Raw genomic sequence first — 18,104 nt, 5'->3', positions numbered from 1 at the left:
TTGGTTTTTAAGTCACGTGAAACAATAACAACAGTCACAGATCAGTGTTTGCTGTTGCCGGTGTGCTAGATGTTTGATTGATTGTTTTGTCGGACGTCTGCGCGCTCGTGGCTCTTGCTATGACAACGCTCTCTGGCCATTGACCACTTTAGTATCCGCTTGGCTCGGTAGGAACCAAAAAAACCTATACCAGGTACCAGGAACTGTCCCGAGTGGAAAATAAAAAAAAAGAGAAAAGAGAAAAGAGCCATATTTGAAAAGTTTAGTTCAGAAATAAGAAATTTCACTTTATTTCCATATATTCCGTCTACATTGTTTGCTGACTACGAAGTTTTGTCCGTAAGTCCATAAAACTTAAACTAACTTTTGCTCCAAAAATGAGAATTGTCGTAACCGCCACAGAGGATTTGTACTTTACTTGAGTATTAGATTTCTTTGGTACTTATTACTCTTACTTGAATACATTTCCAAGACAAATATTTTTACTTTTACTCGAGTTAATTTCTAGGAAGGCTGTTCAGGTTTGCTCTTTTTTCCTTCTTTTTTTTCTAAAATACAAGCTGTGTTTGTCAAAGAAGGAAACCTATCACAGTGCAGCTCTCCACTGGGATCTACTGTACGTATTTGTTTTTATAGGTGTTTCTGCAGCTTTATGGTTCTAAAAGCAGCACATCAGTGCAGCGGGTTTCAAAGAGTTCATTCTCAGAAACAAGAGTTAAAAGCTCCTTAAATTCATTTAGAAAAAAATATAGTAATTCATTGATGTGAAAAATAAGAAATTTACTCTTACTCTTACTTTTACTTACTTTTACTACTTACCTTTAAAAGCAAGTACTTTTTTACTCTTACTCGAGTAACATGTCGACTGAGCTACTTTTACTTGTAACAGAGTAAATTTTGACCAGTAGTATTTGTACTCTTACTCAAGTACTGGGGTCGAGTACTCTGTCCATCTCTGGTCACACCCAATGGCTGACGATCAATGATGTCACAGTTACTATCAACACTATGCTAAAGAAAGCTTTTGAAATAGAGAAAACTGAGTTAAAAGAAATAAAATGAGTCAATTATTCCCCGTACTGTAAATGAATCCAACAGTGTGGTGCGGTTTTGTCAGAGCGGCCCCAGGCAGCAGCCAAACCTGCTGAGTGTGTCGACTCGACACACGACTGATGACATGACGGCACTTTCATAAGTGCATGAAAGCAAAAGTTCGAATCACAGTAATTATTATTTAGGACCCGAGGCTCCCGTCTTATTGTTGAATATATATGTCAGATCACTTAACCTTTTGTGAGGGCACAATGGTAACATTTCTCCGAGGCTTATTAACAGGCGCGTCGCTCTTGTTTGTTGGCTCCAAATGTGGTTCTTCCTGCTTTTAATGGTCAACGCTGTCACAGTCATTCAAATCCCAGAAACTATACGTTATGCAAATTAGGAAGCCACCTTTAAGTCTTATATCGCATGATGTCTTTTACGTAACACTCATATTGGCTCCTTCATGTCGGGGCAGCTTCCTTTTAAAGGACAATTCCAGGCGAATTCAACTCAGGGGTGTATTTTCATATCATTTTAGGTCTAAAAGAATGAATCTGAAGATTTTCAGTTTAATCGCTCCTGTTTTGCGGTAGTTGCGTCTGTCCCCGCATCGCCACGGCAGCAATGAATGGGAGTGGATGTAAGTTCCGCTGTTTAGGCTGTTTCCAGCCCTCAAAGCCGCATTTTTTTTCCACAGACAGCATCAGATGGCTACTCAAACATGCACCGAGAAGTTTATTTACTTCAAGCAAGCCGACATGTTTGTAAAACTAGATCTAATTCAAAGTCTCCCGGAGTCTCGCGCGAGACCCAGTTGCGAGACCCAGTTGCCGTGCTCGGTGTGTTCAGGAGCAGTGGGAAAAGCTACCGTTTGTGTCATAAACACAGGAATATCAACTCTTTACTTGCTTCAAGTAAAAACAACTTCTCGGCGCATCTTTGAGGAGCCAGCTGACGCTGTATGTGGAAAAAAATGTACACTTCAAGCAAGTAAAGAGTTGATATTCCTGTGTTTATGACACAAGCGGTAGCTCCTACTGCGCCTGAATACACCAGCACTGCAACTTCGGGCTCGCGCGAGACTCCGGGAGACTTTGAATTAGATCGACTTTTACAAACATGTCGGCTTGCTTGAAGAAAATAAACTTCTCGGTGCATGTTTGAGTAGCCATCTGATGCTGTCTGTGGAAAAAAAATGCGGCTTTGAGGGCTGGAAACAGCCTAAACAGCGGAACTTACATCCACTCCCATTCATTGCTGCCGTGGCGATGCACGGACAGACGCAACTACCGCAAAACAGGAGCGATTAAACTGAAAATCTTCAGATTCATTCTTTTAGACCTAAAATGATATGAAAATACACCCCTGAGTTGAATTCGCCTGGAATTGTCCTTTAATGACCCAGGTTGTTCCTGTAAAGTCAGAGGAAGCTGTTCGCTGACGATTTATTCGCCACTGGGAGGATTTCTATTTTTAACTTTATTTATTGTTTGACACCAGTGGGTGAGAGAGAAATGAGCAATGACAATGACTCACAAAAATACGACGTGAAACAGTGAAAGTCACGCAGCTCACAGTCGACGCCTCAGCTTTACAGAAAAGAGTTGACGACCTTTACTGACGCTCTGTCTTATATACAGTGACATTTCTCAAGAGCTCACATGCAAACTGGCCATACACACTTTACCTAAAAAACATAGACACACCAATTTATCCACATAGTGCATCTTGTAATGTTAATAAAGTTTAAAAAGGTGAGAAAAATGTACAAACCTGTGGTAAAAGAAGCGAAAAGTTAAAAATGAGGCAGGGTTGTTGAACTATATTCATTTGTGTATGCACTGTTTTACTTCATAATTTTCCACAGTATTTATCAAAAATGAAAATAATAAAACAAAAACTCATTCAACAGCCCAGAAAACATCATGAATGAGCCAGTTTTAGAGTGTACACTGCAAAAACTCAAAATCTTACCAAGAATATTTGTTTTATTTCTAGTCAAAACAAATCTCATTATACTTAAAATAAGACTCATCACATAAAAAGTACCTAGTTTTTAGACACTTTTTACTTCTTTCAAGCATATTTTCACTTGAAATAATCTGATAGTGGAGCAAGTTTTGCCTTCTTATTATAAGCACAAAAAACCTGCTTTCACTGGCAGATTTTTCTACTTATTTCAAGTGAAAATTAGTTTGAAACAAGTGAAAATGATCCAAAAACAAGTTGATTTTTAGGTGATGGGTCTTATTTTAAGTGGAAAGAGACTAGTTTTGACCACAAATGAGACATTTTGACAAGAAATAAGACAAATATACTTGGAAAGATTTTGAGTTTTTGCAGTGTAGAGGTGAAAGCTGACGTGGATTTGCTCACAGGTGTCAATAATGAAAGTGTGGTGCGGAGATTTTAGAGCCAATGTTTTAAAAAATTATCAGTATTCCAGTTATGTTTTTTGTAAGACTGTGTTAAACGGATAGTTCAACATTTTGGCAAATAGGCCCATTGCCATAATCCCTATAGTTTTAGGGATTATGGCAAAGGTTCGTTACCTTTAATTGTTGGTGCAAGCTATTTCTCGAACGGCAGAGCAGAGCCGCGAGCTGCTCAGAGCTACGCTACGGAGGCTCATGGGATTTCTGGGTTTCTGGGGTTGAGATAGATTTAGAGGTAAATTCATGCAAAACAGCTGATGCGCGTTGGGGGCAGTCGGGGGCAGTTTTTTGGCGAGCAGTCTCTACATTTCCCTCTAAAACAACTCTGTCTGGTAACGTTGTGTTATTATCTCATAGTGTGGTGAATGTGCAGGTCACAACTTGTCCACCAGAGCGTTGTGGAGTTGTTGGATTGTGTATTTGATGAGTTTGATGAGGGAAACCAAGAAATCCCATAATGAGCCTCCGTAGCGTAGCTCTGAGCAGCTCGCGGCTCTGCTCCGCCGTTCTAAAAACAGCTTGCACCGACAATTAAAGGTAACGAACCTACTGCTATGACTATAGGGATTATGGCAATGGGCCGATTTGCCAAAATGTTGAACTACTGTATCCCTTTAATGGTTTATTTATATTCCACAGTTAGGAGATGACCAGTGCGACATCATGTGACTGGAATGAGTCCGACTCATGGCGACATGAAACCTCGGCTCGATACATCGCTGTGATTGCAGCAGGTTTTAACGCCGGTGATTATCTACGTCTCTCTGACATTAAAGACTAATTTAAAAAAAAACACATCCATCCCTTAATGTCAACGTGCTAATTAAAGCAGGTTCAGCTCCTCAGTCTTCTGAACGTCGTCTTCGTGTTGCCGACCGACCGTTCGTGTCACGTCAGAAATGTCAGAATTAAGTGGAGCTGCGCCTTTCTTTCCTTCAGCGTCGTTATCAGAGTGGTCTGATGATGCTGCTGCTGCCAGTAAACAGCAGCAGCAGCAGCAGCAGCAGCAGCTCCTTTTTGAAAGTTCATTTCATTCATTTACATGACTGGAAGTGATAATTGCAGCTCTCGTTCTCTTTCCCCCTCTGAGATAGAAGAACAAATGAAAGAGTTTTTTTGTTTTGGTGCTTTTGGTCTTAACAAGTCTCAGCTGTTCTGATGTCGCAGCTGTTTACGATGTGTTTATCACAGGAATTCACACGTTGGATAATGATGATGATGATGATAATGATGGTGATGATGAAGAAGGTGGTGGTGAGCAAAGATAAGACAAACCATGTGGAGAGAAGATGATTGGTTGGTGTGTGTGCGTGAGGCCGTACATTTGTGTGTGTATGGGGCGCAGGTGGCCAGTGTGATGAATACGGTAAAATGTATTTGAGTGGGCGCTGTGTGTAAATGTGTGTGTGTGTGTGTGTGTGTATTTAGAGGGGGGGAAGGGGATGTGGCTTATTGTGAATTTCCCCCATTTCTCATAGCGAGATTGTGACAACACGCCTACTCCGCCTCCGCTGCCTCCCCGTCGCCGAGGCAGAACCCGGGCTAAAGGTTATGGAGAGACGAGATGAGACACCACCCAGAAATGGACTGTGGGCGTGTGTGTGTGTGTGTCAGTGTGTGTGTGTGTGTGTGTGTGTGTGTGTGTGTGTGTGTGGGAACCAGAGAAAGTGAGTTCTCACTATTGCTGTACAGGCAGAATCGCACCTTTTACTTTCAGAGCACTCTGAACCCAACTGAAGATCGTGTCGAGATTTCGACTTCTCTCCCGTAGTCGTAGTAGTGACCTTCAGGTCGTTAATCAGATCATTTGGATTTATCATCTGTAAAAAAAAAGAAAATACAGGAATTAGTAAAAACAATAAAGAAGAAAAACAAACAGAGTCAGTAATAAAGTGAATTGTAGTTGTACAGAACAGGATGGTTATTTTTAATGAGACGCATCATTTTACAGATTTACTTTTATAACTGTCGTTGAAACCTTATAAAACACATCGTAATGAAACAAAGTGTCCTGCCAGGAAAAACTAAACAACAAAAAAGAAAAGGTAAAGAAAAGAATAGAAAGGAGCTCCTCTGGTGGAGAGAAAAAGAGAAAGAAGACAAAAACTTTCAGAGCCTCTGAACCGAACTCATTTCATTTTGATTTATTCCATTCATGGTATACTGTACATTCTTCACAAGGTTGCAAAAAATTACATAATGTACACATTGTCACCATGAATGAAAAGGAGCAGGATGAAGAAAACTTATAGTAGCTGCCCCTCTCTGTTGTTATAATTACATTGGCTTACTTCAACACCAATATTATACTCTATATCAAAATATTATAGATGATGAAACATAGTTGTGACAAGAAAAACTGAAGATCGCATCGAGATCTCATTAGATTAACTTCTCTCATAGTCGTATAGTGACCTATCAGGTTGTTAATCGGATTGTTTGGATTTATTATCTGTAAAAAAGAAGAAAAAAAAAGGAACAGATTTTACAGGAATTAGTAAAAACAATAAAAAAAGAAAAACAAACAGAGTCAGTAATAAAGTGAATTGTAGTTGTACAGAACGGGATGGTTATTTTTAATGAGACGCATCATTTTACAGATTTACTTTTATAACTGTCGTTTGAATTTGAAACCTTATAAAACACATCGTAATGAAACAAAGTGTCCTGCCAGGAAAAACTAAACAACAAAAAAGAAAAGGTAAAGAAAAGAATAGAAAGGAGCTCCTCTGGTGGAGAGAAAAAGAGAAAGAAGACAAAAACTTTCAGAGCCTCTGAACCGAACTCATTTCATTTTGATTTATTCCATTCATGGTATACTGTACATTCTTCACAAGGTTGCACAAAATTACATAATGTACACATTGTCACCATGAATGAAAAGGAGCAGGATGAAGAAAACCTATAGTACCTGCCCCTCTCTGTTGTTATAATTACATTGGCTTACTTCAACACCAATATTATACTCTATATCAAAATATTATAGATGATGAAACATAGTTGTGACAAGAAAAACTGAAGATCGCATCGAGATCTCATTAGATTAACTTCTCTCATAGTCGTATAGTGACCTATCAGGTTGTTAATCGGATTGTTTGGATTTATTATCTGTAAAAAAGAAGAAAAAAAAAGGAACAGACTTTTACAGGAATTAGTAAAAACAATAAAAAAAGAAAAACAAACAGAGTCAGTAATAAAGTGAATTGTAGTTGTACAGAACAGGATGGTTATTTTTAATGAGACGCATCATTTTACAGATTTACTTTTATAACTGTCATTTAAATCTGAAACCTTATAAAACACATCGTAATAAAACAAAGTGTCCTGCCAGGAAAAACTAAACAACAAAAAAGAAAAGAAAAGAAAAGAAAGGAGCTCCTCTGGTGGAGAGAAAAAGAGAAAGAAGACAAAAACATTAAAATAGCACAGTTTTTAATCAGTTTGAGGTGTTTTTATGATTCATTTGACCATTAATTTTGTATTTTTAGCTTTATTAGTTGAATTATTATTTAAAAGTCATAAATAATTACAATATCGACAATTACTGACTGATATAAGAATAAATGACCAAAAAAAAAATCACAATCCTACACCAAAAGTAAAGATTGAATGATGTGTGATGTGTAGTTTCATTCATTAAAGCTGTTGGTGTTTCTTCAGCTCCACTGCCGTCAAGAGGAAATCATGTCAGCACCGCAGGTTAGATGGTGTGTGTCTTTTTTTTCTTTTTTTTTTCAGGCCTGTGGCTCGGTGGTTTTACTGCTGAGAGACGAGTGATGCAAATTAACCTAAACTACTTAACGCTTCAGTTTTAGGTTGTTTCCAAATGTATATTTAAAAATAAAACCATTCAAAAGGTTAAATTTACTGAATTTTTGTTCTTTTTCTTTCATCCTAGTTGACCAGAAACTAAAAACATCAATCAGCCTATAGTTAGTTAGTTAGTTTCAGTTTATTTCAGACATTAAAATTAAAAGAAAATAATAAATAATACAGTAATGGACAGACATAATAAACAAAAGACAACTTAAAAATATTCAAAAATGAAAATAATATAGAAAATAATATAAGGAAATATATAAATAGGTCAATTAATAAATAATATATTCATGTTGTTGCTTAATTTTCATTACATTTACAGTATAGTACTGTATTATGAAATCCAGGATGTGATCTGGTTTTAAATGAACTGGTTTCACATGTGACCTTTAGTGACCTTTACATAAATCGGCCTGTGCAGCTAAAAAACAATCAATCAAACAAATCAAACTATAAATACATATACCCAGGGGGCAAAATCCCAGTTTTTTGAAAAACGGACACGGAGCGTTGTAAAAGGTTTGACACCAGAAATGACATCTAGGAACTTAAAGGATTAAAACCTGGGTGGACAACCCGGTCAACTAGCTGCTGGAAAGCTACAGGGGGCCAAAACCCCTTTCTTGGGTCATTTTGCTGGCGAAATGATGTAAATGCAAATATTTAGGTACTACAATGGCATAAATAGTCATACAACTATAAAATTTGGCAGAGAGTATCTTGACACATAGGGGGAGGCATGAAAAAAAGATTCTGGGGTTTGTTGCAACTCGATTTTAAGATATCACCCTCAACATCCCAAAAAAGACCAAAAAAAGTACTGTTCGCCTGACAAATTCTCATGAAAATTATTATTTATATAAAATATCTATGCTTAACATGTATATAGAAAATTCCCTTAATTCATAAGCTTCCATTTGAGTCCAAGATAGCCCTTCTACTAGCTACTGGAAAGCTACAGGCTGTCTCCAAACAATGCAACACCTATTGTGAAAAACTACATGTTAACTAGCATGATCAGAAACCATTCTATTTCTGGTCTCCCCAAAGTGAACAGATAGATAGAGAAGACCGTTGGCCACAGCAAGTGGAGCTTTTGAGATAGAAAGGCTATCTTGGACTCAAATGGAAGCTTATGAATTAAGGAAATTTTCTATATACATGTTAGGCATAGATATTCTCCATAAAGTGCTGAAAAATAATAATTTTCATGAGAATTTGTCAGGCGAACAGTACTTTTTTTGGTCTTTTTTGGGATGTTGAGGGTGATATCTTAAAATCGAGTTGCAACAAACCCCAGAATCTTTTTTTCATGCCTCCCCCTATGTGTCAAGATACTCTCTGCCAAATTTTATAGTTGTATGACTATTTATGCCATTGTAGTACCTAAATATTTGCATTTACATCATTTCGCCAGCAAAATGACCCAAGAAAGGGGTTTTGGCCCCCTGTAGCTTTCCAGCAGCTAGTTGACCGGGTTGTCCACCCAGGTTTTAATCCTTGAAGTTCCTAGATGTCATTTCTGGTGTCAAACCTTTTACAACGCTCCGTGTCCGTTTTTTTGCTTTGCCCCCTGGGTAATATATGTTTTTTAAATGTAGCAACATGAATCAGTTGAGTTTTAACCTTCTACTTCCTGTTTTCAACCTCAAGTCCCTGCTGTAGCTTTGAGTTACATTAACTTGTAGAATGAAAAACCAAAATGTAGATTTAAAAAATATGACTGAACTATTTTTATATTATCAATATTTATTTATATGTTTGATTCCAGCAGCCACCATCACCACCTCCTCCTCCTCCTCTTCCTCTGGCCTAGATGCAGCCAGCGTGCTCATCTCATCATCTCTTCAGGCCTCGTCCTCGCCATGGAGCACGTGTCTCGCACCACTTTCCTGACATTAGTTTTGTAGTTTCGTCGTCGTGCGTGTTGCTGCTGTTTTTTTTTGTTGCCAGCCAGCCAGTCAGTCAGTCAGCAGGTGTAGGGCGGAGACGGCAGTTAACGCTCTGCCTCAACCGCTCTCCTGATATTACGTGGAACCAGAAAGTCACCAGCGAGGTCGACGAATTAGGGTAACCTGTGTGTGTGTGTGTGTGTGTGTGTTGAGTGTATTTATTTAAATGTGTGTGTGTGGTCAAGAGTGGTAGACGGGGAAAAGGCCCTTCACCGTCTGAGACTTTTTGCTTCTCACGCAACATCCTGGCAGAGTGTGAGAAAGAAAGATGCCCTCATTATTAACCCAGAATACACTTGAGAGGAGTTTAATACATATTATTGAATTATTTAAATATATTATAATACATTTTATTTTTTTTAAAACACCCACCTCTGCCTCCACAGTGGAAACAGCTGCATTTTTTACCGTTCTCACATTAATAGACTGGGTTTTTAAACACATGCAGTTTCTGTTTTACAGCTGTGGCACCTTCCGGCTCCTACATACAGTACCATCGCTGCAAAAAACAAAAAAAAAAAGTGCACAAATATTTATACTGAAACATGAATCAGCTGCAGCAGAGGTGAGATTTTAAAAACTCTTGAGTTTTTTCAGTCCTCAGACAGGTGAGCTGCTGAAACCACCGTGGAAATGTAAACACACTCTATCACAGTCAGTCGGCTTCAAACAGACAGAAAGAAATCACATTCATACTTATTTTTCATATTTTACATTTAAAAATGGAAGAATAAACAGCAAAAAGATGTGAAGCTTAATAGTTTTTTAAAATCTGACCCTTTTAAATAACACTTTATTCAAACACCTGTTTAAATAGACATGTAAAGACCTGAGTTTCCTATTAATGTTCTTAGTGCAGATGAAACTCTCCTCCTCTGCTTCTATTTATCTTTTATTTATCTGCTTCTACTTCATCTTTTCATCTTTTTTTTTGTTGCTTATTTTCATTTTTAGTAGCGAGCCGTCGTGCAGCAGAGACGACGATGAGAGAGAGAGAGCGAAGACTAAAAACGATGATGACTAAAAACTGAAGAAGACGCTGCCGATAGATAGATATCCTGTCTCCAGCTCTCCAGAGCAACCGGGTCCTACATTTCCCATAATGCAGCTCAGCGGCTTCGTTCGTGTTTGTTTCTCAGACTCTACAGAGACTCGTTGTGAGATCTGTGCAACGGTCCTTGTGTACTTTAGAAAACGTTACGTGGCAACGCTCAGTCTCTGTAACCGACGGCAACGAATTCATATAAAGATGTGCTGAGTGCAGCAGAGAGAGAGATGGAGAGAGATGAGCGTCGCTGCTGCTGCTGTTGTTGTTGTTGTAACGGATCATCTGCGGTCGTGGCCTTTCTATTCAGCTCAGGGCGGCTCAATCACAGGATAGGAGGCCAGCACGGGCCAGAGGCACACACACACACACACACACACACCTACACACACACACACACCTACACACACACCTACACACCTACACACACACTTAGGCAAACAGTGTGAAACTGCGACCTGTCAGAGCGAAAGTTTAAAATTCGGGTCCTGTTAACGAAGAACACTCAAATTATCAACTGTCACTTCACTGTGCTTCATAACTGAACACACACACACACACACACACACACACACACTTTCTCTCTCTCTCTCTCTCTCTCTCTCTCACCCACCACACCCGTGGTATTACTGTAGTCTCTGATGTGGTCTGTCTCACCTCATGCCTCCATCTCTTCTCTCTCTCCTCCCTCTAGTTGTTGTTTTTTTATCTTCTCTTTCTTCTTTTTTTTAACTTCTTCTTTAACTTCTCTGCCACCTCTTCCTTCATCTTTTCACGCATCCTCCTCTCATTTTCTTCTTTATCCTCTCTCTCTCTCTGCCGTTCTTTTCTTTTTTTCTTCTTTCTTATAGCTTACTCATTTCCTCCTCTTCTCTTTACCAGTCGTTTACCAGTCTCGGTTTTCTCTTCCTCCTTCCTTGTCTCTGTTTTGCTAGTCTTAACTTTCTCCTCTCCACCTTTTTTTCCCCCTCTTTTCTTTTTTCTCACTGTCTTTTATGCCACTGTTCTTTTAAATGTCTTTTCAGTTTTATAGATTTGTTTTCTTTCTCTCAATCATTGTCATTTGCTTGTTTTTTGTTTTTTTTGTTTTTTTACTATTTCCTTCCTATTATTATTCCTATTTTCCTTAAAGTCTTAAATTTTGCCTCAAAATCTGAATCTACTACCCATGATTATATTTGTATAGGTGTATAATCACCATAAAATAAAATTAGTTTGGTTTTTGTAGCCTTATAATTATTCTTTTATATCTACTATACATACAACAAGAGTATTGCTTTAGAGAGTGTCGCCATGTTTATGCGGCAGCCGGAACAGTAAATCCAGAGAGCACGTTTCGCGTGTTTCGCATTCATAAATAAACCGACAAAGAGGAAGAAGGTGGAAGGAAAGAAGGAGGAGTATAGTTGACCAATTTTCCAGTCATGGAAAACACATGGAAAATGAGAAAAACGTCAAATGTCCTGGAAAATTATGTATCACATCAGCTAGCAGAGCTCTGTTTGACGTTTTCAGACCTCACTAAGGATTTATTTTCTAAAGAAGTGCCTAGTGAGAGAGCTAGAGACTTTGAGTTGATGAGTGTTTCCAGTATTGGACCCCATGTTTGTGTTGTTCTATGATAAATTTGTAAGAATTTCTAAGCATGTATAAGATATTATTTCATAACTTAGAGCCATAGACTGCACATATTTAAATTAGACTTCTGGGGGTGAGAGAGGAATAAACAAAAAGACAAAAAATGTACAAAATAAGGTACAACTGTCGAAAAGAGCACTTCACCAAAGCATGAATGGGACAGAGGATGTATAATAAATGTCTGAAACATGATTTCAAGAGAAGAGGGGGAACCCTGAAACTACTATCACGTTTTTCCTCCCATTTTACACATTTTCATATTGAGACAGGCAGATACGTTGGCACAGCAGAAGACGATAGAATTTGTACTTTGTGTGACGTCCAAGAGGTGGAGAACGATATGCATGTTGTGTTCTACTGTCCTTTCTATGACTTTATAAGGCAAAAACTGTTTAGTAAGGTAGATCCAAATAACGAATTTGTGTGGTTGGACGATGCTGAGAAGCTAAAACATCTTTTTCAGTTGAATATATTTGCATTTTCTTTATTTCTTGAAAAGGCCGGGGCAATGAGACGAAGAGCGATATGAGTACTGAAAGTAATCTGAAATTGTTTATTTATGTGTCACACTTGTGTGGCGGGTAATACCAACAGGAAGGACTGTCTAGTTTTTGTATTTGTCAGTAAATGTGTCTTGTAATCGCATATGGGATGGGCCGCAGTGTTGGCATGACACAAAAATAAAAATTCATTCATTCAAAATTCATTCATACCTTTAAAGGTACATTGTGTAAGAATTACTCCCATCTAGCGTTGCGGTTGTAGATCACAAGCAACTCAATCGTATTTTTCATGCTGCATTCACCTGAAATTGGGCAGACGGCAGACGGACGACAGCCGCTGCACGTAACGGCATAAACAAGCCTCTATGTAAACAAGTGGTCCGTCAGCACGAGGCAAAACAATACACGTGACAATATGTTGTCATGGCGATGTCGTATTGTTTACCTGACCCACGTTTTACCGGCTTTCTCTCGACTTCTGTGACTAAAATGACATCTGGTTTGTTACCGACGGCCGTCTGCCCGACTACAGGTGAATGCAGCATCAGTGTAACGCTCCATTCCTCCTCACTGCGTTACCGCGGTGACTGTTCACAGACGCCACCTCGACCTGAGCCGACAGCTCCGGTGTCTCCGCTGAGTTTCCGTGGTTTCCTACCGTCACGCTGCCACTGAACGTAAAAACATGGAGACACCACATGGCAGCAGCACCGAGCTTACCCGCTCCATGGAGATATGAATGATATGAACGGCTCATTCAGAGCTGAAAGGAACACTTCAGTTTGTTGATGGGGGGGATTACTGATTCATGAAAAACAGACTGAAGAACCAAATAATCGATTTTTGTGAATAGATAACAGGAGAAGTTACACAATGTACCTTCAAATAAAAGAAAGAATCGGGGTGCTCAGTTGTCAAGTGGTTAAGAGCATTTCCCACATTGGCAACTGTGCCGATACACTCATTCCCCCTGTCTCTCTCTCCTCTATTCTGCCAATTAAAGGTGTACAGAAAAGAAAACTGAATTTAAACTCATAAAATTAATGTGATAACTCATCTTTCAGACGATGTAGGCCAAACTTTGTGCAAAATTCTATTTTTGAGTAAATCCGGGATGAAAGTGTGTATTTTTTTTTTCGCATTGGATAATGCAGGCGCACGGATTATACGTCAGCCTGTACACGATTCATCAGCCACTGATATTGGATCCGTCATCCGTCATTCAAACGTCTGAGACACGCACACACACACGGAGCTCGGTCTCGCTCCAAGCTTTGAATATCCCGCCCGCTCGATAACGACCAATCAAATTAGTTTTCCTTACTCGGGTAAACTCGTGTTGCAGCTTGTGACAACTCGGCGCGACAAACAGGATAAACGGCCATTTCTGTACACCTTTAAAGGCAAAAATGCCTGAAAAAAAAGAAAAAAAGAGGTCTTAAATGGTTTTTCCCTCTCTCTCTCTCTCTCTGTCCGTCCAGGTGAGCCGAAGCGCTACCAGGTGGTGATCCACGGCATCGAGCCGCTGCTGGAGACGCCGCTGCAGTGGCTGAGCGAGCACCTGAGCCACCCGGACAACTTCCTGCACATCTGCATCATCCCCACGCCCACCGACTGACCGCCGGTTTACATCCCATGATCCCATCACACACACACACACACACCTCGCCTCACCCGACCCGACCTGACCCGATCCGACCGGACCCGACCGGACCGTCACCGTGACGACCAACGAAAGCGACCAGCAGCAGCAGCAGTCCCAGGAACTGACAGAGGAGGAGGAAGGAGATCTTCTCTGCTTGGATTTCTGCTCCTCCTCTGGAAAAAGACTTTCATGAAGGAAGAGAAGATTCTTTCGAGAGGACGTCTTAAGTTTTCTACTCCGCCGTGAATGAACGAACTGACTCGGAGTTTAAAAAAGACAAAAAAAAAAACTGTCCAGTCGACAGAGAGACAGAGTTTGTGTTTTTGTTTTTTTTCCTTTTTGAGGGGTGTTTGATTTGGGGAGCGGTGCATCTGATCCTGCTGAAGCTGCCTTAGTTACTACAGATGTGCATTTTTATTATCATCATCTTTATCATCATCATTATCATCATCGTCATTCCTGCAGAGATACCTGGATTTACCCACACAGGAGTCACAGGAGGAGTTTCTGTTGCTTGGATTTACTTTGGCTTGATCATAATAATAATACTAATTATAATAATAATAATAAAAGGAGGAGGAGGAGGTTGATTTGGACGGAGACAAAGCGTCCACCTGCATCCAGCTGCAGCTTTAAATGAAATCATCTGGGTGGATGAACTGAAACTCGTCTTGTTTTTAACTCGTTTTGTTTTTGTCTTTTTTTTTTTTTTACTGTCTCCTCCAAAACAACGCGGAGCATCATCATCATCATCATCATCATGGAACGACTTGGACACATGTTTTCAATAGCAGGTGTTGATTTCCTTCTTCATCCAAACAAACACTTACCGTCTTGTCTTGACTCGTCGTGTTTTGGCTCCGGAGGAACGAGACTCTGCTGCCAAACAAACCGACAACGAGCATCTGGTTTCCATCGATTTCACCTCGGATGGAAAATAAAAACAAACGGGAGCGTTTCTGAGATACTAACTGGAAAAAGAAATTGGATTTCTGGACGGAGCACAGACTTTGGTTGAGTTAACTGGACCGTAATTAATCAGATTTTAAATCAAATGTCTATTTTTTCCATGTTTTCTCTCTTTCTTTCTTTCTTTCTTTTTTTTAATGCATCTGTTCATAACTGAAATAAAAATGACACTCACAGCGTTCGGTACTGACACTGTTATCCAGAGCGACTTTAAAATAAAAAATGAAGCTGATTGAAATATTTCATTGTCGGAGAATCTGTTTTTTTTTTTTTACTCATTTCGATATTTAATATATTTCCTCAGATGACGTGTTGACGTGTGTTGACGAACCGTCAGCTCGCCGTCGTGTCGTTCACCTTCACTTTCCCACAAGGTGAAGATGAAAATGAAATTGAAAATCTCACCTTCCTTACTTATTAAAACCTGGGAGTCATTCGAACGTTTTCACTTCTGATAACAAAACGTTACCTGAGTTTCACTAACGAGACGAAAACAATGCTTCGTTGTTTTGCTTTGTTTTGTTTTTGTCTCTTGGCAAAATATCACATGTTTTTTTACTGCAGAAAAACTTAAAACTCTCATGTTAAACTATTTTTTTTTCAATGTAAAAAAGTCCCAACCGAGTTAATCTGTTTTTATTGTCCCCTCAGGGCCACCGTACAAACTTGAGCCTGGCTTTTTTAAGCTAATACTGATATTAGGAAGGGGGAAAAAATAATTTTACGTTGAGTTTTGCAAACACATGTGTTTTCTGTCCCATCAGGGCCACCGTACAAACTTCAGTCCAACTGATACGGTATTTTTTTAGGCCAATACTGATATTAGGAAGTAAAAAAAATCATATACCCAATCAATAGGTCAATATAGATAGATAGATGCCTTTATTGACCCAATTAGGTCATTTTTTTCCCTCAATATCTTTTGCAATGATCCTTCAAACGCTTCTGCTGAGTTTTTGTGGATTTGCAACACGCGTGTTTTTAGACCAGTACTGATACTGGGGAGTAAAACAAATTTGAAGATGATTGACACTTTTTTTTTTGCAATAATCCCTCAAATGTGGTTCAAACACTTGTATATAATCTGATTATTGGAGGTTTAACAATGAATAACTTTGATTATTGGTCATGTCCTTAGTGCAGCTCTGCAGGAAACTCAGTGTCTCCACTGTGTTTTCCTACAGTTTTGTGTGGATCATGAACACAACACTCAAATTATTTTTACTCCAGTGGATCGACCAATGCCAGAGACAGGAAACCAGACAGGTTATAGTCTAAAAAAAAGTCTTTGTCAGTGAAAGTCTCGTCTGCGTTCGTCTCGTTCAAGCGCAACAAGTAAAAACACACTCGTCCTCCCTCCTTTCCCTCAGGGGGGTTTTACCGTCTTTTCACTTTATCCATCCCATAAAGAACATCCTTCTCTCTCTCTTGTGTGTTTTACTGCCGGCGCTCGCCCCCCTTCTCTCCCTCTCCCTCCATCTTTTCATCATCTCTCCTGGTTAATTATCTGTTGGCGTTGCAGCCGCTGCTAATGAGACCACTAAACTGTCCTGTCAGACAAACAGACGGGCCGCGGGCTGAGTGTGTGTCTGTGTGTGTGTGTGTGTGTGTGTGCGGAATTAACCTGTGCAGTGTAAAGTGTGTGTGTATATGTGTGTACATAATTACAGACATCATTTATAGCCCCCCACAGGTGTGTTTGTGTGTATGAAGACATCATAGGAATCTGCTCACACACTCATCGCTTGTCACACAGCCAGTCTGCTAATTTAAAGCGTCTAATGTGTGTGTTGTGTTGTGTGTGTGTGTGTGTGTGTTGTGTGTGAGTGATGTCATGCATCATGTCATCACATCAGGCTTCCTCATCGCTGCTGCAGCCAGAGCCATCACCACCATGCCGCCGCCGCCGAGCATGATGGGATGGCTGCTGCTTGTTTTATGGTGCTGAGTCAAAAACCCATAGGCCTCGGCATGGGGCAACGTAGTACATGTTTGTGTGTCTGTGTGTGTGTGTGTTTGTATACACACTAGACGCTGTGCGATGATGAGGAGTCTGTCTCGCTCTCTCATCTCGCTGACACACACACTTTTGTGGGATTTCCCAGAGAGAGCGAGAAATGGGGGGAGAGGGGGCAAGAGACATGGGAAATGAAAGAAGAAGGGGGGAGCGAGTTTTCTGTTTTTTTTTCTCGCTGCACTGCAAAAACTCAAAATCTTACCAAGAATATTTGTCTTATTTCTAGGCAAAATATAATTTCTAGTCAAAACTAATCAAATTAAAATAAGACTCATCACATTAAAAATTAGCTTGTTTTTAGACACGTTTTACTTTTTTCAAGCAGATTTTCACTTGAAATAAGTAGAAAAATCTGATAGTTTGTCTTTCTTATTACAAGCACAGAAAACTTGCTTTTCTACTTATTTCAAATCCCATAAATTTGTTTGAAACAAGTGAAAATGATCTAAAAACAAGTTCATTTTTAGGTTTAGAGTCTTATTTTAAATGGAAAGAGATTAGTTTTGACTAGAAATGAGACATTTTAACAAGAAATAAGACAAATATTCTTGGAAAGATTTTGAGTTTTTGCAGTGTGACCCAAGTTTCAAGAGTCAAAACACATCATCATCTCTGTCTCGGTGAATCAACCCACGAGTCGTGACCCCTTCTCCCCCCTCACTCCCCCACCCTCTCACCCACTCACCCACTCACCCACTCACCCACTCTCTCTCTGTCTCTGTGTTTCTTTCTGTTCACGGTTCAAGCCGAGAGCACGAGACTGAGAGACCGAGGAGGAGCTGCATCATCTCACACAGCGATGACCGCGTGCCTGAGAATTCAGAGAAAGGTTCAGTTTTTAAGCCTTTAAACCGACTTAACCGACGTGTGTGTGTGTGTGTGTGTGTGTGTGTCACCGTCCACCACATGTGAGTCTCAGACACAATAAGATTCACTTTGTGTTGTTTCCACCGTCACTTACACTGGAGTTTTTTTTTTTTTTTTTACAGTAAATGTTGATTTGAGGCCCCTCGCTGAAACGTTTTATCTGATAAAAACTT

At 39.6% G+C, this 18,104-nt stretch overlaps 1 protein-coding gene across 3 annotated transcripts in view; it reads left to right on the top strand.

Moving 5' to 3' along the window:
• Positions 1-14,099, top strand: part of atg5 (ATG5 autophagy related 5 homolog (S. cerevisiae)) — a 47,621-nt gene extending 33,522 nt beyond the window's left edge. The window contains exon 7 of one of the 3 annotated variants that reach the window (XM_085803049.1): positions 13,915-14,099. In XM_085803049.1, coding sequence (XP_085659175.1) covers positions 13,915-14,051 — 137 coding nt within the window. In that variant the 3' untranslated portion in view covers positions 14,052-14,099. The remainder of the gene's footprint in view (positions 1-13,914) is intronic. The other 2 variants (XM_085803048.1, XM_085803047.1) reach the window with 2 other exon arrangements.
• The last annotated feature ends 4,005 nt before the right edge of the window (positions 14,100-18,104 follow it).

Source organism: Trachurus japonicus, chromosome 16, assembly GCF_045865225.1.
Source record: "Trachurus japonicus isolate A0001 chromosome 16, Traja_1.0".
Taxonomy (NCBI): domain Eukaryota; kingdom Metazoa; phylum Chordata; class Actinopteri; order Carangiformes; family Carangidae; genus Trachurus; species Trachurus japonicus.
Note: the sequence above shows the minus strand (reverse complement) of the source record. Positions and strands in the feature narration are given on the sequence as shown.